The following is a 23,354-nucleotide window of genomic DNA, read 5'->3' on the forward strand; positions in this document are numbered from 1 at the left end:
ATGTAATATGGAGAACCGCATGTTAAGTGTGTTTGTAAAAAAACTTATTTTGTAAAATGATCATGATGCTAAGTGAAATGTTTCTCTTTGGCTCTGTTCAATAGGTTAATTAATGTAGTTTAAAATAATTTGTTAATATTTAAGTATTATCAAATGAAGTTAAAAAAACATTCTTTTTTTTTTTTTTTTTTTTTTTTTTTTTTTTTTTTTAAATTTGCTCATTTCTACTCTATATACTCAGATTGATTTAATGTATCTTTCTGTATTACAAAGTAATCCTGTCTTGTGAAAATATTACAGATTAAGTGTAATTTCAGTCATATAAAAGGGCATATCTCTGACATTATTATATATAATTAAGGATTTGATAACTGTTGTTGCATAGAGCATAGAATAGCAAATGGTGTCATGTAAATACCATTTACTATTGGAGAAATGCTTCATAATGATGGCAATACTTTGAGTCAACCCACGTTCAAAATGTCACAATTATAAAAATCTTCATAATTGTACCTTGGGCTTTGTATCCTTACGTAAATTATTTTCTAATATATACAAAAAGCTGTCTTCCTGGTGTCCACCTTTATGTCCATAATGTAAGTAAATTTTTCATTTATTTTGCTAATCTGCATAGCAAAACAAGTTAATTCAAACATCTGCTACCCAGGTAGCAAACATATGAAGGTTGCTTTTTACAAGTTACAAACTGGCCTTCATAAGGGTAGGAAAACCTTTTTTTAATGGCACATTTATGAAAATTTCCGTATTTTAAACAGTAGCCGATTTGCATAAAGGTGTTGGCACCATTATGAATCTGTTTTTTCTCAGCTATTGAAGATGCTGTCTGAGTGTTAAGGTAATCTTTAAATAAGCATCTAAAATATGCTCAGAATAAAAGAATAGAGAAATTAATGTTAAAGCAAGCATTATGTGGAAGATATTTTAGGGCACACTATTAATTTTTTCGTTTATAATATAATTCATGATATTAAATAAAAATGAATGTTTTATTTCTACTCTATTTGACAGTGAGAAAGTGACTTCTTGTTGTTAAGTAATTATTACATACATTTTTATGAAAGGTGACAAGTTATATCAAAGTATTATTTATTGGCGTATGTAGCATAAAGATTAAATTCATTTTCTAGTGTTACTGTTTCGGTGTTACTGAAATTTAAAAAAGAAAACCATATGTAGCAGTTTTCAATATTTATTAATTTTCATAAATATTTTGGTAATGTTCATTTTACCAATTTTTGTCTTCAATTATATTTCAGATGCTGAATTTGGAAAAATGAATTTGTTTTTCTGTTGCTTTTATATTTTTGTGAAGACTTGTACAATTTTGAAATTTAATGTAAAATTGAATAATTAAAATAACGTGTATTAATATCATGGCTTCTTCATTTTGATAACAATTGTAAAAAGCTACAAACATATTTAACAGATGAACAATCAATCATTAATTATAATTCATTCTTTCTGAAAGCTTCAGAAATAACACTGAAATCATAACACATGTCATTATGTTTTTAAAAAATTAACCCTATCCATTCATTAAACATGAAATTGTCTATTTATAATAATTTTTTACATTAAGGTATCTAAAATAAAATTTAATTGAACAGAAATGCAAATGGCATAATAAACTTTAGAATTATTACTATTATTATTGACGTTGAACTGAAAAGAGAATCACTCCTTCCTTCCAAGTTAAAAATGAGTGTAAGGTGCATTTTAGTTTACACTGAATGGCTTTTAAAATCTATTGACTTTTCTCTGAATAATAACATTAAAAGCTTTTTTTTTTTTTTTTTTTTTCCCTTTAAGGCAGTCACTATTTCTAATTTATATATTCTTTGTTATTATTGATTTAAACTGGATTTCAATTTACATGAGACATATCAAAACACAATTTTAGACACTGACACTACACCAATTAGTACATATTATTTTTCAATGGCCAAAATACTATTTATAGTAGTAAGGCATTTGCTCAACAAAAATTCTTTCAAAATGACAAAAAAAAAAAAAAAAAAAAAAAAAAAAAAAAGAATTCTAGTGAATTTTGCTATAGCTTGGAAACACCATTAGCTGTGAAACATTAAATTAACCAAAAAAATAAATACTAAAATAAAATGGTCATTAATAAATAAGAAATTTCCTAGGGATTGATACATAGGTAGTGTCTCTGTCAAAACTACAAGTATATTTTTTTTAATGTGCATTAAACAGAAGTTGTAATCAGAAAAAAAGAAAGGAGGTGTCTCTTATTACTTTTATTTTTTTAGTAACACTTAAAAGAATAAGTTTTTAGTAAATAATAGTACTAAAACTATTTTAGTCATTAGTTTTTAATAAAGTTTTTAGCAACATTTAAAAACTTTTATATGTTTTTAAGTAAAACATATAAAACTAATTTTTTTAAAAATTTCCTTAGTTATTTGATCATTCAATACATAATAATAAATATGAATTTTTTAAATAAAAATTTATATTTTTCAATGACTTTAAAATTATTTCTATCTTCCATTTCAGTAATTCTACAACACTAAATTCAAATATTTTTAGAAAACGTATTTACTTAATGAACAACTTTTTTGGTTTCTTAGTTTTAGTTTATCATATTTAACAAATTGGAAATTTTCACCTGCAGGGCAAAAATGTGGATGGGATGTGTTTAACATTCTAAAGTCTAATTATGTCTGGTATATGTATTCTAATTTCTTGCTATGTAAATAAAAGTACCGTTCTATGAAAATCAAATGTGTTTAAATGGTGTTTTTACATGCGTAATGTGCATATATTATCTGCATCTAATGATGAAAATATTGTATTAAATAACCTGCGAAAATAAATCTAGAATTCATTAAAAATGAATTTTTTACCCAAATTATTCCTAATTATATGCATACTAGAAAAATTGGAAAAATTTATGCAAATTTCTCATTTGTGAAAAATAATAACAAAAAAAAAAAAAAAAAAAAAAAAAAAAATGCTCATTACGTAAATTTTCACTAAAAGTATACAAAGTAAAAAATTAGGAAGATTTACGTCTATGCAGTAAATATACATAAATTTTCACCAAAAATATACGTAAATCCTTAAAATGTACGTATATTGTATGTAAAAACTGCGAATAAAATGCGATGATTTGTATGAGTATATCTAAATTTTACGTATATTGTAACGGAAAAAAGACACATAAATATTTACTGTTTTTTCCTGGACGCTTTTCATGATATTTTTATGTTCAAGTTTTACGTTTTTTATACACAGGGCCATTCGTATACTGCACAAAATACCCAGGTGGCATGCAATTTTCGAATGCATGCAGCCTGGGTAGTTTTCCTTTGGCTGTTGAGAAATCTCTAGTACCTTCCACTTCTCAAAACTACTGGAAGGCATATGAGGGCCGGATACGGTTACAGTTACCTATAGGGATCACTCACATTTATTCAATTACAATACCAATTAGAGTTATACAGGGGGCAGACCAAAATGCCACCAAACCAAATAGGCTCCTAGTTTGGCGACTTTTGACGATTTCTCGCCAAATTTGGGGATAAAAATTAGTTGTCAAAACCAACGCCAATTTAGCGAGATAGCCATATTTACTCAATGTTTAATGACTTGCCCCTGTAATCTTATTTTTCCGGCACAGCTTCGTCTTTTCCAAACATTTCATGTTACATTACATAAAAAAACATTACAATTTCACTAACAGTTTTTATATATACAAAATTCGTTACAATATTAAAGTGGGTATAATTGTACCAGAACAAAGTTAACTCTATGGCTGCCTTCAAAATCAAAACAGAAAATGGTAATTTAAAGAGAAATGTCTAAACCAAACAAAAAATAAAACTAAATGTGACTTTTCATTTACTCTTACTTCCAGTCATTATACAACATACATAATTATTGTAAAGAAAGATTTCCAATATCTCCAATAAACCATCTACTTCCTATATTATTATTTATAAATTAAAAATGTTTTAAAATATTTTGAAGCCACATTTCTGACAAACAAAGTTTAGTGAATGAGAAAACCAGGCCATGAAATGAATAACTCACAGAATAAAATTATAATCAGCATAAAAATAAGCCAAGAGTAATCAGTTACTTATAACATTACAACATAATATATACACATGTCTTCATGAAAATTTTCAGTTTCATATAAACAGGGCTTAAACAGGGCCAAAGTCAACTAAAGCATGATTCTGGTACTTTTCATCTTTTGAGAGAAATTATAATTCAAACTGAAATTCCAAATAAGATCAGCTCTGATCAGCAATTTGTTTTTAAACTGTTTGCCATTAATTTAAACTAATTTATTAATATTTATTGATCTCTTTAATTATTAATTAAAATCTTATTCCTTCTATTTGTTCAGCTTTTCCAAAAGCCTCCTCTAACGCTTTGGCACTTCCAATTTTAAAAATTAAGCCCTGCCTACAAATCCTTAAAATACATAATTTAAAAACTACCAAAATGAAAAACTTGCAGGAGATTGCTTAAATAATAACTTAGCTTAAATGACTCACCTAATTTTAAAGGATTATTTTTGCAGGTTAAATACCACATGAAAAATACATTTTTTGTGCGATCGGGCATATCCTGAATATCACCACGAAAAAACCGACTAACATAAGGTTGACTCATTTTAGTCATCTCAGCTATTAGAGTCTGTTTTATATTGTAAGCCATCACAAAATTTCGAATTTCAGCCAGGACTGCCATATCACCCTTCCTAAAAATTAAATATAAGTATTACCACTATTAAATAGAAAAAGACATGTAAAATACTAAAATATTACATAGCAGATTTAAATAGAAACATAAATTGTACTAAACAATGAAATATTTTCATAAACTTATTTTTTAAGGAACTGAAATATATTCCATACGAAAATGTATTACAGTTTATTATACAAGTTTTGTTATCATCTAACTGTATGATGAAAGACAAGAATATAGCAGAATTATATTGTCTGATGGGTACAGCTCAGATTTTGCATTTTGTTCAAGACAGAAATGTTTACATATAATGTTTTGCATGGCTGTTAGCTTGCAAAAATATAGATATGGGTCATTCTTCACAAAATGCAAAATTTCTATTGAAAGAAAAAACAACATAATGAGTTTACTTAGCAATTTAGATTTTTCACACCTTAGAGCTTATTAACTTGTGAATATGATACTTGATGATATCACATGCATTTACTAAATTATTATTTTTTAAAAGTGAGTGCAAGTAAAAGTGTTATCAGCTTGCATAAATTAATACAGGTTACATATTAATACACAGCAACACTTTCTAAATAACATGTTTTTACTATCAATTAAACTTAACTCAGAAGACTGAATTAGTCTATATAACACATGGCATTTATCAAATAGTATTGAAAACCAAAACTGTAATTATGATTTGGTCATTTATTAAATTAATCTAAAACTAATATTTAAGAAATTTGCAAAATGCAAACATGCTTCTTTTTTATCAGCCATAAATTACATTATATAGTGTCATAAATAGATTTATATAGTGAAAAATAAATTGAAAAGGGTTATTTTATACAAGTTAGATAAAAAGATGGCTAATTGAAAACATTAATAACTTAATGTTACTAATAAATCTTACTGTATATAGTCTTGAGAACATTGAGATTGTTAATGATTATTAAAACGAGAGCTAGAAATGCTTAACAGTCTAATTTCTAATTAAATGCCTATAGAAAACTATCTGTTTAACAAGGGTAAGGGTAGCAATGAGCCTATTTTTTTTTAATTAACTGTTACTGAAACATTTTGTTTGCTTATGTTTATCATAAACAAAAGTGTAACAAATTTTCAGCAGCAGTTTAGAATATTATGTAACATTTAAAGTCTTAAAAAAGCATTTAAATAATTTTATTTTATCAGGACAAGATAATTTTTGTGAAGTGAAAATAAGATACATCTAATTAAATATGAATGCATTTAATATGATTAAAAATCACCTAGTAAACCATATATTATTATGTGTTACGTTTTCCTAAGAACACCTTACAATTTCAACTAAATTTACAGTTTAAGGTGTTTAGTAATTTCAGAATTATGTAAACTATGAATATTTAACTTTTATCATGGTTGTTGTTTCATGTCTTGTCCATGGGCATACTTTTTTTTCACAGACATGATCTCCACAGAAATGCTTTTTTTTTTTTTTTTTTGTTTGTTATTAAAGCATGCAACTTGGGGTTACAAACAGAATGTTACAAAATTAAAATGTTCACAACCAATACTATATGTTAATAATTATAAATAATTATTACATTATTCTCACCTGGTTTTCCTTTGACCACGGATATGAAGGTATGATCTTTACAGCGACAACTATTCCACATATGATAGTATATATATGATTGGCTTAATAAGAAATGAAGCACATAAAGTTAATGACATCCATGATGGCTATCATAGGCTTCTTTCCAATATTAGAGTTGACTTGTAGAATCACCTGGAGGGCTATTAAATAATTATTAACTGCTGACCATGGACATGATGTACAATGTTGTAACAACAGTTCTTTCATTAACTGTACTGAAATTACTACTTACATTAGTTTTATACCCATATATAACATTGTATGTATATGATACCTAAAAAATGAATCAATGCAGCTAGGAAACTTTAAATTACAGTGCTCATAAAACAATAAAAACTGAGGTTGTAACAATCCCTGCACATGGCATGTCATAGTGCATGAACGTTTTTGTTGAAGACACTATTTTGCCAAATTTTATTAATTATGTGAAGAAATTCTGGTGGCATAAAAGCATTTTCCTAAGAATACGAATGTTTAACTTCTGTTGTGGAGGCGGGGAAAAACATTAATATAACATATTTTAGCACTTTCTGGAGAATGACCCATATATTATTATGCTAACTTTACAAATATATATTAATATAACAGCAAGCATTTTGATGTCAGTGTTATTGCAATAAATATGTAAATAATATTTTTAATATACTTCGAGGGTGCAAAGAACTTTTAAATATAATTTGGGCTAATTGAAAAAAATCAGTTGTAATGTTACAAATAAACCAACTCTCCTTTTACTCAAAACATTGATGCAGCACATTCAAAGCCATGAAACAGTCACAGGACATATTGAGTTCATTCATATATTTCAAACAGAGTAAAAAAATTGAAGTTTGCAAGTTACAAATAATTCTCTTTTTCTTTTCGGAGGGGGAGGGGAAAGGAGATTTGCTTTTTATGCTTTCATTTCATGTTACAATTTTCACAACTCAAACATAATCATACTTTTTATGAAACTAGATGAATTTAAGAAAAAGTAAAAAAAGTCTAAGTGTATTCCTATTCATAAAAAAAAAAAAAAAAACCTTTATTTTTATAAAAAGGAGTACGATAGCCACTCTCTACTGTGTTTCTCTCCAGCAAAAGCTGAATGTTTGAAGTTACACAACTAAAAATCTAAATTAATGATATATAACTAAGATCACAGAGTTCAAATCAGATTGGAGAATTCTTTAGAATTTGAGTTTTGAAATGTTTACTTATATAATGTAGATCTTAATTCATTTGGGAGTTCAATTTCAATACAAAAGTAATCAGCTATCCATTCCTCACATTTTGATTTTATTTTTACCTTTTACATGAGAATCTTACAAATGTTGAGAGATATTTATTGTCTTGTTCTTTAAATGCAGTTTAATTTTTGTAATTCTAGAAGATTAATTTGAACAAGATCTCAATAATATCTAAAAACTTAAAGCATACTTCCTCAATGCTCTTTAAAATTTAAAGCTAGCACAGGGTTCGTACACATTTCTGCACATGAAAATTAAGGACTTTTAAGGACCATTAATGAAAAAAAATTAAGGACCTATGAGCAAATGGGAACTGAATAAATTCAATTAAAAATATTATCTATGCCTGAACTTCACTTTTGTAATACCATCCTAAAAATAAATAGATCTATAAGTAGGATGCATTATTATAAACATGACATAATTAATAATAAGTTTGAAAATATACTTTATGAAATTTATCAAATAGAATTAAATGTTTTACACTTATAATACTTGGACATATTTGAAAGAAGATAAGTGACATTTTATTTATGTTTTACTAACAGTTCGCTTTATGTTGATTTTTTTTATGTCTCATTTTGACACATACTTGCTCAATCCAGAAGTTTAGTAAATAGTAAGTAGACTTTATGTCAAGCGGCATAGGTTAAAATGAGAAGTAAAATCATAATCAGCATGATTCATAACAAAAGACTGGATGTTGTGGCTGCTGTTGCTTGCCTAAAGAGAGATATGCTGATTAGAACAAACCTGAAAGCCTAATGCAGGCACGATTGACAAGTTTTGAAAGTTAGTTGGGGGTCTGTCTGATGCAATTAGTGTCACAGCTTGATGTAGAAATTCAAGGTTTGTAGCCCAGTTAATGTATTTTAAGGTTTTAATAAGCAACTAAAGCACCAGAGGTGATAAGTTGTTTTGCAGTATTTTAAGTCTCACTAGATGCAAAGAATAAGTTTTACATGAATTTTGACATTTTTGTGTCTTATCGTGTGACCATGGTAAGGATTAATGAAAGACAATAACTCACTTTAATATACGGAGATAATTTTTAAAGGTAAGCAGTTAGTTATAAATAATTAAATTAGGTAGTTAGATAACCTTAGCCATTATGGATTTACATGGAAACTATTAAATTTTATTTATTTTTTAACAACATTTTAAAAAAAAGCCCTATTAAAATCACAATCTAATAAAAGTTCACATATTAAAATACATGTAATTTATGACATTGATGCTTGAACAATATTAGGATAATTACGCATTAAAAGCTAACACTCAAAAAAATACTTATGCGTCTTTTTAATTTGAAGCCTTCCCAGATATTTCGGCTAATTTATATCAACTTCCTTCTCTTTAAGCCTCTTTTCTAGCAATCAGAAATTTGTCTCAATATGGAAACAAATGTTCTAACTAGTTTCTGTGTGCTTTATCTCCAAACACGTCAACCTCTCCACAATGTACCTATGAAGGTTTACGTGACCTGGTAAAATAGTCCAAACCCAACCCCCTAACAAACGTAAATCAAATTATCGCTTTGTCTGAAAGTAACTAACACGGAGTCAGACAAAGGCTTAAATAAGCCTCTTATTTAAAAAGAACTTGGAACATAAAGGCATGTTCTTATGCTAAGAAAGTCAATTACAGCACATAGTGATGTAATTAAACAAGAAGAGTCAAATTCAAACTAAAAACGTGGACTAGTAGTCGAAGATTATTCAATTTAATTTTAATTTAAGCTGGCTCAGTAACTCTATCATATGAAAAATAGAAATGGGAAATTATAGGGCTGAAATTATTAAATTATTAAAGGCTGAAATTATAAACAATAGGGTAATTTACATATCTTTGAAGAATAATGTTCTTTATGTATTCAGTTTCTTTCTTTAACACATTTCCTTTTTACTTTAACATTTTTGGATTTAATTAAGGATTTCTGTTATTCTAAACAAATAAATAAATGCATTTAGATTGTGTAGAAAAAGCTGCTAATTTTATTTCTTCAATAATATGAACATTCAGACGAAATATAAAATATATATGGCAAGAGGAAGTTATAGAGCTAGTGTGGCACACCGAACAACACAGTTTATAAATGGCAAAACTTTTAGAATTTACAGCAGGCATTTTTTTTTTTTGCTTATTACGTGCTCTGCACTTAGACACTACACGGAAAGGGAGGGATGCCCAGCGGAGGTCTTCTTAAGGGAAACTGGCTTATATCCATGTTACACATGGGGGAAAACCACGAAAACGCCCATGCAGCCAGCCCGTTCGCCGGAACTCGAACCCCCAACCAAACTACCAGTGGTCAGTGCCTTTTACCGCTCGGCCACTGGTGGGCAATTACAGCAGGCACTGGAAGCAGAATTTAAAAAGGCACTAGGGAGAAGAATTTAGGATCCTCAGACATTGCATTAGGTAGGAGAAAATGCCTAGCGCCATCCCTGTGTATGATGCATTAAGACATATTATACGAATCTTTTAAATTATCAGTTTTCAATTTCTTTATTAATAAAAAAATTCCTTTCTATAATGCTGTCTACGTGATAAGATTAGAAGCATTTGTGATATTTTCCATGCTTGTGTATAGTGAAAAGTAGAGAAAATTAAGGGATGATAAACATGTTAAAAAAAAAAAAAAATTCTAGTATCAGAAGAACATTCAAATATTATGTTTTCATTGTTCTTCTAGGTGCTCTCCGAAAAGTAAGAAATTCATCACAAACTTTCTGTAAAACACATCTACTATGCATTAATACCATGGAGACATTTATACTTTTGTCACATTTTTCTGGAATCGTGGATCTATAAATTGTGCTTTCAAATCTTTCTAAACTTTCGAAGGTGAAATGTCTAAAATCCTAAAAAAACCAATCCTACCAATTCTGTAATAGCAAAAAGCCAGAAATATTTTGGGGAAAAAAAACACAGAGGAGAAAAAGTGTAAAATTAATTTTATACAGAAAGCTGATGCATATTCTGAGACATGGGCAAAAACTCTTACTATAAAAAAATTAAAAAGATGATATTTTTAATTAATTACATAGCTAATTTTGCTTTGGCTAAGAACCATTTCACAAATTTTGCTTTATAGCATTGCACCTTGTTTATTTTTCAGATTCAAAATATTGTATATGTTGCCAAAACGGAACTTTATAATATGACAGCGAAAAATAAGAATGTTTTATTTTAATGTTATTTTTTAAATATAACTTCAATATATTACAATTATTTTAATGAAATTTATCATTGTTACTACATTTAAAAAAAATAGTCGAAAAATTCCCAAATCTCCGAATTAAAAATTTTCTATAGAAACTGATCTTAAAATCCCCAAAATGTTGACAGGTCACCAAATTAGAACCATTTAATACAGAAATTCTTATCCCCAAAAACAAAAAGTTGCTTAAAATAATAAAGACTAATTATCACTTAATAAAGACAATAAACACTAATTACCTTTTAATAAAGCCTTCATTAGAAAAAATTAAATAATTTAGAAATGCTTGTGTTTCACTTCTTGCTCAGGAACTCGAGTATCCCACCATTTATATTAGAAATAGGAACAAATTATAACCCATGAACCCATTCACCAGTTCAAAAGATAACTATATTTGTCAGTGAATTGGCAAAAATATTCTTCCAAAATGCTAATTCAAGCTCAAAATGGCAGTTGTAAAAACAGACAGAAATTCCAGATGATTAAAATTAAGGACCTTGTGCTGATTTTCGCTAAAATTAAGGACCGAAAACCAATTCAAAAAAACATAAGAACTCTTAAGTACTGTACGAAGCCTGTAGTAACATGCGATTTAATTACTTATAACTGCATTGAGATAAATTATGAGCATTTCATGCAACTTGCACTGGTTTTTGAATGGATGAAAACTACACACTTCATCTTTATATTTATGTTTAGTTTATGGAAAAGTTTGTAATAGGTAGATTAATTAAGAGCAAATAAATTAGATTAATCAAGATAGATAAGCTCCTTTATTAATATTAAAAAGATTTATTAAAAATATAACAACTGACAATAAAGACTAATTATCTTTTAATAAAGGCTTGAAAGTGTTAAAAAGCCTTGAAAGTGAAAGACGACACAACAGTAACAGGAAAAAACATATCAATGTTGAAAAATTGTATGAAAGTTAAATGTCAGTTTTCAATTCAATACTACCAAAATAATCCAAGCTTAGACTTTTCTAACTTTTTTAATTTTTTGCACTAAAACATATATACAAAGAATTTACTATTACATGACTTCCCATATTCTATATCATTTAATAAGATTGAGGATTTCATAATTAGCTGTTTGAAAGTGGAAAAAAATTAGCATAAAGCTTTTACTTATCTGCATTCTATTTTAAGATACAGTGGAGAAAAGCTTATCTTATTCCAGTGTATTCTAAAATAGAATGCAGAGGTACTCTTCATCATCTTCCCACTTTTAGCCTAATAACTAAAATACTGCTAATTAATAATTTCACTAAAAGCAAAATTTGATTTCTCCAAAATCAGAAAAATAAAAAAAACTGCAAACAGATTTAAATTTCTTTAAACTTCCCAATCTTTTGCCATTGCAGTTATAACTTCAATACAATTAAAATTACTATTAGACTCAGAACTTTAATGTACAAAATATTAAAGAAAAACTATGTTCATAATCTGCATTTTTTTGTTAAGATAATGATATAGATTTGGTTTAGTTTAGTTGATCATAGTAAAGCATACTAGGGCTTCGTGGAGGACTTTCTACAGAAAACGAGCTCAAATACATGTTAAATATAGGAAAATCAATTAAAACGGCCATGCAGCCAACCCATTCACCTGGAATTGAACTCAGGCCAGAACTACCAGTGTTCAGCGATTTTACCACTCAGCCACTGGTGGGCTAATAATGATTATATAAAACCAGACATTATGCCTCTGTTGTAAAAAGTTAGAGCCTTCTTTCAAGCCTTCATATTCTGATAAGAAAGATGCATAATTGTGGTCTGGAGCTTAAATAGAAAACTTAACATTAAAAGAAGTACTGGTGTAAAAAGACTGCACATATTTTATTCTGTACAAATTAGGTGATATTTTCATTTTTCTTAACAAACCAAAATATTAACTAATGAAGAAAATTTATAAATAAGCCCAACAATAATTTTTCCACATTAAAAATAATATAATAATCATCCTTTAAATGCAAACTAAATTGTATTCAAAAGATTACATGTTTCTAAATTTCATAAGAATATAAAGTTCAGCCCATTAGTTACATGTAATAGTAAATTAATTATATACCCCACATCAATATAAAAAAATATCACAGGAATGCAAGAAATTTTTACAATAAGAAAGAATCAGTTCAGTTTGTAATAACTTTTTATTCTTCTAAATATATAAACAACAAAAATAAAAATTGAAAAAATAAACAATTTTGGTTAGTTTGAGTTTTACAGAATGTATTTGTATGTTTTTTGTTAAGAAAAATTTATCTAAACAAGGTGTCATATAAATTTATCCATTAAAGTTAAACATACTGCTATCTGCAGAAGTTATATATCTAAAAGATAGTTTTTGTACAGCAACTTAAAAACTGTCTTTTATATTTTTTTTATTTTAGCAATTTTCTTCAATCTAATTTTTACTTTCAGTTGTTTAATTATTTTGAAATGCAGGCTCAATTCAGTTTCTCCATTTGAGTTTCATTTCCTACTAATTTAATTTTATCATCTTTTAGTATTTACAATCAACCATAAAAGCACATACTTTTACATGAATAATATAAAAATTTTAGCTTTAAATATCTTGAAATTTTCAACACTTTTTAATAATAATAATTAACAGTTATGGAATGGAATTATTAAAGTTTTTACATAATTAAAATTCCGAACATGCATACAAAATATCACAGAGAAATAAAGTTCAAAATATCTATTTCCACTTGAGAATTTTCATAACAAAGATTATCATGGTAGAACATCTCAGTCTAAGAAATTCTCTTTATTTAAGTACTTTGTGTTAACAAATGCTTTATGTGAAATATTTGAAAATACTTCCCTCCTTATATGGTCAGTTTTCTTTAAAATGTAAATTTAAGCTGAAGATTAAAAGCTTGGCATTATTTCCGTACCTATATCTCGTTAAAAAATGAACTTGGTTGAATTGCAGTAAAGCTTCAGCATTATCTAATCATTAATTTAATTTAAGTATATTTATTCCTTAAGAAGATTTATTCCTTAAGTAATTAGTTAAATCATGATTCTCTATTATAATTATGATAACAAATATCATTACATTATTTGCCTGCTTTATAAGCTTTGGAAGTGTCAAATTACATATCTTTAAAACTGGAAATATGCACTTTATTTTATTTATTTTTTTAATATTTAGAATAGCAGGAACAACTGTGTCAAATCTTACTCTATGTCTTCCAACTAACTGAATATAAATGGAAAAGTTTGTAAAACTTTTATATGACTGATCATCTACCTTCCTTACAATCACTTTTAATTTTCTTATATCTGATTAAGATGCTAAAGTGTATACCATGCAATATTTCCCTGCTTCAATTACTGAACATAAAATAATTCCACAGGAAACATTATTAGGTTCTATCATTTAGCATAATAAAGTAGCACACTCTTAAACGACCAATTTGCAAACAATGAAGAAATTCACATGCATGGTATATAAACCACTAGTAAAAGGAAAGGATGACTCTTCTAATGGCAAATGTTATTTTAATCTTTGAAAACTCGACTTTTAATTCATGCTGGATATTACTTAAATTTTATAAAATAACAAAGTTTTCTAAATTTATGTGTTGCCACCATATCATCCTACATGTTCAAAAAACATTTAAGTTCAAAACATATAAATTTGATCGTATAGTCCCAGACGATTAATACACCCACTTGTGTTTTGTAAAACTGAATGAGTCACCAAAATAAACTGAGGAATATTTACAGCTTAATAATTTTCCTTTGAAATTTTTAGTATATTTAAATTATTAGAATACTTATATACTATTAAGAAATTTTAGCCCTTTTTTATGTAAAGAATATCTAGCAGCATAGTCATTTCAGGGAAAACTTTCTACTTTTTTATTAAACTAAGTGCAAATACTACATCAAATTCTCAATTTTGAAAATATATTAAGTATAACACAGTTAAACAATACATTTCCAAATCATTCTAACAGTTTTAAAATTTTAACTTATTCACTACCGGTTGTACCTATTTATTCAACACAGCAAATAATATCCAGAGTTGGTTTTTATTTTTGACATACATATATTTGCCATATAAAACTTAATATGATACTTCATTTTGGCTCCCTTTTTCCATATAAACATATGTAATTAATCTTTGGCAGCACAGTCATTTTAAGAAAAGTTTATTTCTATACTTTCATCAAATTATGCACAAATATTGCCTTTAATTCTGAATGTTTAAAATGTATTTTAGGTGTCACACATTTAGTCAGCAAACATGAACAGTACTTGTACATTCGTCAGCAAGTTAATAAAATTTTTGTGATTGTATTTATTTATATATCAAGATTTTCATTTTTGGCATCACTTGCACAAAGCTCTAAATTCTGTTGCTCTCACAAATTTATATAATCACACAAACATAACTTTGGAATGAGGTTCTTGGCCTGAATTGTGTCAAACCAATTAATTTCTAAATTGCCTACAAATTCTTCCAATTACCTAAAAAGAATAAGTATACTTATAATTCTTCACATAGAATTAAACTATACACAAAATATGCAGAATAGGCTACTATATAGCAAATAAAATTAAGTTCTATTTTAATTCAATATTTTTTGTTCCACCAGTCTTACAAAATAAGCATCAGAAAATGCCAACTAATTTTATCGGCTTTGAAAAAATACTACAGCAGTAATCCCAAAAGAACAAAATAAAATTCTATACAGAGTTACATATGACAAATATTTAGGTCAATACATGCACTGGTAAATATATGGATATGAATATCATTCACAAAAGTTTCATTCTATTAGATAAAAAATGCAAAATTTAAAAGCTTAAATTGCCAATGATTTTTGAAATGCCAATGATTTTTTAAAGTAATCCTTCATTACTTTGTTTCGCAGAAAGAAAATTACACACACACACATATATACATATTTATTTAATAGCAAAGAATAAAATTCTGAAAGGGATTTAAAAAAATTAAATCAAGCACCAATCTGCTTAAGATTTAATTTAACAAAACTTGAAAACTTTAGAAAAACTATTAAATTACAGAACGAAGTATAATGCAAACTGAAAGTTAAGAACAAACTGATTTTTTTTAATTGTGCATATTAATTATTCAAATTTTAATGTTTCACATCAGCTCATCAAGAGGTAATAAATTAAAACAATAAGTCTGAAAAATTACTTGTAAATGTACCGAACTCGTGTTTCATTCCACTTTTTGAGTAAAAACGAAAATATACAACAAAACACAAAATTCTAGACAAAAATATTTACACCTATTTTCAAACAGTCAAAAGATTACCCCGACATGAATTTAGTAAACTAAAAACCAAAAATTACAAAAAATAACTGCTCAAAAACTAAAAACCAAAAATTACAAAAAATATTAAATTATGAAACGACTTGAGCAATTAAAAAATGGGGGGAAAATAAAATTGCAGATTAAAAATATCATGCCAGTGTACAAAAAGAATACAATGCCAATTTCACTGTAAAATGTAAACTTACAAAAATCTTTTATTAACAACATTTGCCAACTAGGCCAAGAGTACCTTGAAACTACTATTTTATTCAAAAAGTAGCTAAAACTTTTAAATGACACTTTAATCAACATTCTTAAAAAAGTAAAGTGGCACGTAAATTTCTCCCAAAAGTTTTAACAAAAGGAAAAACTTAACAGAATTTCTGAAGAAACTAATGTGATGTAAATTTGGAACTTATAGAAAAAACAGTGCAGCTATTTGAGCATTAATTGGAAGAATGGAAATAAAGAAGCAAGGTTACCAATTCTGGTTTTAAAAGTGAAAACTACCAACGACAGAAAGAGGCAACATATAAAAAGCACTTCTATGCCAAGGTTGACGAAAATTGACGTGGGCGAGAAATTTGGCAGTGAATAGAAGATTGTAGAGTTCTCAGAAACAAGTTTATTGTACTGGTAGTGAAAATTAGTGTTGCCAAAAGGAAGAAGCTTGGGGCAAAGGTTCTTTCTTTTGGAAACCCTAATTTTTATAAGTTTAAATTTTATTTTTATGGTTAAACTAGCCATTGTATTCTTTTGTACACTGACATGATAATTTTTATCTATAATTTTATTATTTTTCCTATTTTGCTTGTTGAATTGTTCCAGTAATACAGTATTTTTTTGCAATTTTTGTTTTTAAGTTTTCACTCGCTGAAGTCACTTACAGGGTAATCTTTTGATTCTCTGAGAGTGGGTGTAAATATTTTTGTTTACAACTTTACTGTGTTTTATTTTAAATTTCCTTTTTGCTTAAAAAGTGGAATGAAACATGAGTTCAGTACTCCTTAATTGTTCAGGTTTTAATGTTTTAAATTACTACTTGATGAGTTGCTTTTAAAATTAAAATATGAATAATTAATATGCATTTTCATAATTTAAAAAATTTTAAATCCATAAAAAATTTCAGTTTATTAACTTTCAACTTCCAATTTGCATATTTCATTCTAAAATTCAATAGTTTCTGCAAAGTTTTCTTTATTTTAAATTTCAAATAAAAAAAAATAAATTCCAGGATTGTATAACCTTTCTCCCCTCCTAATTTTTAAAAATTAAGCTTTTGATGTATATATTGTACAAAAATTTAAATTTCACATATTACCTTTAAGATGTATTTACAGAGCAGGTTAATGAAGGCAAAGCAAATGAGGCATTATTTAGATAAGAGCTTTCAAAACTGGTTTAAATTTATGTTATATGAAGGGAAAATCCATAAAAATTAACATTTAACACTCACACAGCAAAAACTTTTAAACAACAGAAGGGTAAAAATGCTCTATGAAAGTTATACCAAGACAATATAAAAAAATCTGGAGATTTCAATTTATCAGCACTAGCTTTGGCTGAAAGTGCTTTTTTATAATACAAAGCCAAAAATTTTTATAAGCAACTCTCCCAACAAGCAAATACATTAGTCTAGATTCTAGAAGCCAAATGAAGTTTAATGTATCTCGAATTCCTAAATTTGCATTAGTGATTATTATATGTAAATGTTAGGATTTCTGTATTTCCCAGTTTAATACAGACTTAACTGTAACTAAACTGACTTGACTAAATGGATGACACAAGTTCAATATCAGAGGAGCCATTAATATCAAAGATGAAAATGAAGTTCACTCAGTTATATTCGTTTTTATAACACTTAGAATTATAATTTTTATGTTTAAAGTTTAAAGCCTATTGTAACTATTTTCTCAATAAAATTTATCTCATTAACTAAAAAAGACTGTTTTAAAATGAAAATACCACTGACCTGAAGCATCTTTCAATACACATATTTTGGTTTACTTTGACCTGCAGCCAAAAAAGGTTGCCAACGCCTAAACTAAAGAATAATTACTGTCAGTAAAGACAAAGATAATTTACCATAATGCCAAAATTATTCAAAAAACATCTTCCATTGGAGAACTGGATTTTCTAGAGGCATTTCACATTCATAAAAATCTTTCTGTTCTAGTTAACGATCCTAATTCCAATCCAAATTTGCCTTCGGCTTTTAGAGAAATTATGTTTTAGTTCTGGTTTCGCCAACAGATGGCGCCACTTGCTTATTCTTGTCCAGGCTTTCTTATCTTATCTAAACATTATTTCCTATCTTGTTCATTTGCGGTTTTGCAGCTGAAGATGATGGTTCGGTAAAACCATCGAAACTAGTCCTGTGAAAATTTTGTAAATTAACGCTGATTTTTGTTGTTTGACTTCTGAATTAGTATCCCATTATTTATATTAGAAATAGAAACAAATTATAACCCACTCAAAAGATAATCATATATGTCAGTGAATCCCCAAAAATATTCCTCCAAAATGCTAATTCACACTCAAAATGGCAGTCGTAAAAACAGGCAGAAATTTCAGATGATTAAAATTAAGGACCTTCTGCTGATTTTGGCTAAAATTAAGGACTTTTAAGGACCAAAAATCGATTCCAAAAAATTTAAGGACTTAAGGACTCTTAAGGACTGTACGAACCTTGACAATTACAGCAATGCATGAAAGCCTGTGAAAACCAAAAGCAGATTTAGAGAATATACAAATATTATCATTTGGAAAATTTAACTTATTTATTTTCATAGAATGGTGAAAGCCTGTGAAAACCAAAAGTAGATTTAGAGAATATACAAACATTATCAATTGGAGAATCTAACTTATTTATTTTCATAGAATGGTCAAGACCGGGTTTAGTTCCTAAAATCAGAAGTGTTGGAGGCCTTGGCAGGAGCAATAAACAAAATAATAAATAAAGATTTTAAAAAATAAAATAAACAAAAACAAATAATGAACATTAAAAAAGTAAAGTATACTGATACAAAAAATATTAATAAATTAAATTAAAAGTGACAAGGTATGGAGGACAAAATAAAGTTAAATATTTTTAAGAGCAGTCAACCAAAATTGCCTCTTCGTTTTAGCTTAGTCTTCTTAACATACAGCTCAAACCTTGATCAGAAGGATACAGCTTCTAAAATTTCTTTTCTTAGAGAGATCAAAGTTTGGCAGTTTTCTTCATCAGCTGTTCAAATTGTCCCATTTATTTTGCCTTCCCATAGAAAGCGAGTTATTCACTAACTGTTAAATAAAAATTGTTATTACTAAATAAATGTTAATTAAAATAAATGTTAAATAAAATTATAAGTTTTAATTTAGAAGTCAAACAAAAATCAGCATTATATTTTCAAATTTCAAAAGGACTAGTTTTGATGGTTTTACCAAACCATCAAACTCAGCTGCAAAAGCACAAATGAAAGAGATAAGATATAGTGATTAGATAAGATAAGAAAGAATGGACAGGAGTCAAGCTACTGTAGCCATCTGTTGATGAAACCACAACTAAAACATAATTTCTTTAAAGGCTGAAGGCAAAGATGGATTGGAATTAGTGTCGTTAACTACTAGAACACGAAGATTTTTTTTAATGTGAAATGCCTCTAGAAAATTCAGTTCACAAATGGAAGATGTTTTTTGAATAATTTTGGCTGCAGAAAAATTGGAAGTGTGATTTTCGGACCAACAATGCTGGGCAACAGAAGACTTCTGTGTTTCCTTTCTTCTAACATATGCCTCATATTCCTTAACGCAAAATTTTAAGGCTGTCTTAGTTTGACCAATGTAAATTAAACCACACTGGCAAGGAATCCTGTAAATACCCCAGGAATTCATATCCGGAATAGGGTCCTTGAGTATGGAACTCGGAATTTTGTTGATGGGAGAATAAATGACACAGAAGTTAAATTCCTGTAAAATATGTGCAACTTTATTGCTAATCGATGGAAATATTATCAAAATTATAAATTAATATCAAAATTTTGATATTAACTTATACGGATTTGATATTATAAGATATTTGATTGATTTATAATAACTTATAATTTTGATATTATAAGTTAATATCAAAATTTTCAGTTATTTAATTGTTATACAAAATGTTGCACTGATAACAGAATTTTCTACTAATATTGTGATTCAATTAAATAGCAAAGTCCTAGAATTTGCCTTATTTAAGGCTCCAGTATGCTCCAGCTGGAACTGCCATTTCACTCAAAAACTGAGAAGAACTGAAGCTGTTCTGGTCTATACTATAAATGTGAACAGGTCTACGATACAAGAGATGGTGAGATAGGTTACCTCATAGTATATAATGCTGAACACGGATAAGAAAACTCTTTTGAATTTTGGATTAGATTGCATGGGATTAATTCAGAAAAGCAAACTTGCCCGCTATCTGCCTACAGTCAATTCCAATTTTGACTGATAGAAAAAAAAACAAGGGATGGAATCTGAGGATCTCAAAGTTCTCTTATCATATGAACAACTTCTCAGAATGGCTTTTGGATTATCAGATTTTAACACCTTTTACAGACTGCTTAATTTTAATTTCCTGAAATCCATCTTAAACATGTTCATGTTTTATTGAAAAAATTAATCAAAATTAAGTTTATAGATGAAATATGTGATTAAAATCCCTATATGTCAAATATGTGATTAAAATCCCATACAGGCTAATGCTGCTATCCAGCATTCCTCATAAAATGTAAAACGTGAGAATTTTGTCAGCCATGATGTAAAGTTTTTCACTATTTGTCTATAACACCTTTAATATTAATATTACATGCAAAAGAAACATAAAATGATATCTCAGCTTGTCATAATGACAGACATGAGTAGTTAGATATCAAATGCCTCCCACTCTGCAAAGACACTAACTACTACAAACACAGACATGGGTGTCTTGCCAGAGATTTCAAATGGGGACCAAATGATATGCAGACAGTTTCTTCTAACTACCTTCACGTGCAGGGCCAGACTGAGACCTTTAGAGGCCTAACCACTTTAGATAACTCTCACATATATTTTCGTCTTTTTATTATTATTATTATTATTATTATTATTATTATTATTATTATTTCTTATCTTGCAGTCTGGGTTTAGCTGCACCATACATTCCATGGTAGAACTCGCAATGCAAAATTTTTGCACTGCCCTCGTTCATGAATTAATAAGCACTTTTTTGTGGAGCCTCCTTTTCTTGATGTACTAAGATCATGCTTATTTTGCTTAATGGTTAATCTAGCTCTGTTGAGGTGGCATAATGGTTAAAAGTAAATAATTCTATATAATGTATTTGCAATTGAAATCTGGAAAATAAGATTAAAATTTTTGAGTCTTTATCATGGCCAATTTCAAGACCAACCTCAGAGTATATTTTCACTACAATTTTTAAGTTAGGGTAAGAAGCATGTCTTAAATGGATTCAAATATAGTTGAAAATATTTATACTTTTAAAAGACATGCTTTGTTATTTCTATGTAAGATTTACATTACATATGCATTAAATTAAAAATTTCTGGACTCTTCCACGATAACTTTACACCTATGCTACAGTTACACACTAGTCTGACACTATCGGTTTAACTATTATTAATATAGTATTAACTTTTCTAATGTGCAAAGACATGAAAATTATTTCCCATTTTTTAGCCCAAAAGAGCTATTAGTCTTGAAACATGATTTTGCATTGATTTATTTAAAATTTTGTCCACTGTAAATGTGTTGTTTCACTTTTCATTTGAGTTTGCTGTCCTTTGGCAAAATGTAAGATATTCACCTTTAAAATTTAAACTGTCCGTTATTGACAAGCAAAAGACGCAGTTCTTAAGAATATTATTTTTTTACTTTTTAATCTGTTTGTTTTAAATAGGAATGCATTTAGCTCATAATATATCTAATTAAAAGCATTAAATATTTTTATAAAATTACATTATATATTTTTTCATTTTTCAAATATACAGGAGATAACACAATGGTCCCATGTTCGTCTAAATGTACTATATTCATCTAATATTTTAAGATATGCCTCGCCGTTCCAAATGGGCTATCTCTATTGATAAACCATACAGAAATTTAAAAAGAGCCCTTTTAGGAGACCATTAAAAATCTGAAAACCATTCATATTTAAGTTATATTATTATTATGTTTTCTATGAGATTACTTATTTGCACATACACTAAATATTCCACTTTTGTCCATACACTAAATAGACCCACTTTAATAACAATATAACACATAAATTTGATTGTTTAAATATTAGGCAACATTTCAAGTTCATATGAACATTAACAACAACAACAACAAAAAAAAAAAAAAAAAAAAATCAGCCAGTTCATTATGATGGCATTCTTTCATATGCTTAGCATTTCATTGATTCAAAAACTTTATAATTTATTCCCAATTTATTTACATGCTTCCAGTCAAAATTTCAAAAGATATTCCTGAACTCTTTTATAATACTTTAGTTAATTTTTCAATCTTTTGAGGAAAAATAGTTTATTTCTCCTGAATTGCAAAGGGATTACTCAGAAAGTAGTAGGACTGATTTTTTTTCCGCCAAAACGTACATCGACTCTCTACATCATACAGCATAGGCAATTTCAGATTTGACAGAATGTGATGATAAAATACAGTTCTAAAAAACTGTGTGTTTGAAAATAGGCAAGAACAAATTTACTCATAATAACCTCCCTTGACCAGATTTGTTCATAAGAAAATTTGTCCGTTTCTCCGAAATGATTTCTGAAAAATCTACAATGATTGTTTATGGACTTTAGTACAGAAGAAATAATAAAAAACACCAAAATCCTATTACAGATCCATAGTTTAGTATGAAGTTTATAGTACCACAAGTCTGAATAAACAGTCATGTTTCCAAATGAATCACCCATCTGAAAAATTAATCAAAATGTTCCTTTTGAATTAATAAACATGATGACTAGCACTGCCTTTCTATTCCCCGAACAACTTGCACCATTTTATCTAGCCATGATACTTGTTGTCACATTGACTATATTATCTTCATATTTAAAATGGTTTGCTCTTTTAATTTCTTTAATAAATTATATATCATAAAATGAACTGAAGGTTATTAAACAGAAAGTACACTAAAGTAATAATATAAATTAAGTCAATAAATACCAAGCAAATACAGCTCACTATAAGCTGATCCAAAATGC

The 23,354-nt window shown here is 27.8% G+C and overlaps 1 protein-coding gene across 1 annotated transcript in view; it reads right to left on the reverse strand.

Moving 5' to 3' along the window:
- LOC146992693 (homeobox-containing protein 1-like) overlaps positions 1–23,354 on the reverse strand; it is a 120,860-nt gene that overhangs the window by 55,101 nt on the left and 42,405 nt on the right. Inside the window, exon 2 of the mRNA XM_085809390.1 lies at positions 4,551–4,756. Coding sequence (XP_085665516.1) covers positions 4,551–4,756 — 206 coding nt within the window. The remainder of the gene's footprint in view (positions 1–4,550; positions 4,757–23,354) is intronic.

The sequence above is a fragment of the Stegodyphus dumicola genome, chromosome X2 (genome assembly GCF_044657685.1).
Source record: "Stegodyphus dumicola isolate Sdum_Otavi_A_Nest chromosome X2, ASM4465768v1".
Lineage (NCBI taxonomy): Eukaryota > Metazoa > Arthropoda > Arachnida > Araneae > Eresidae > Stegodyphus > Stegodyphus dumicola.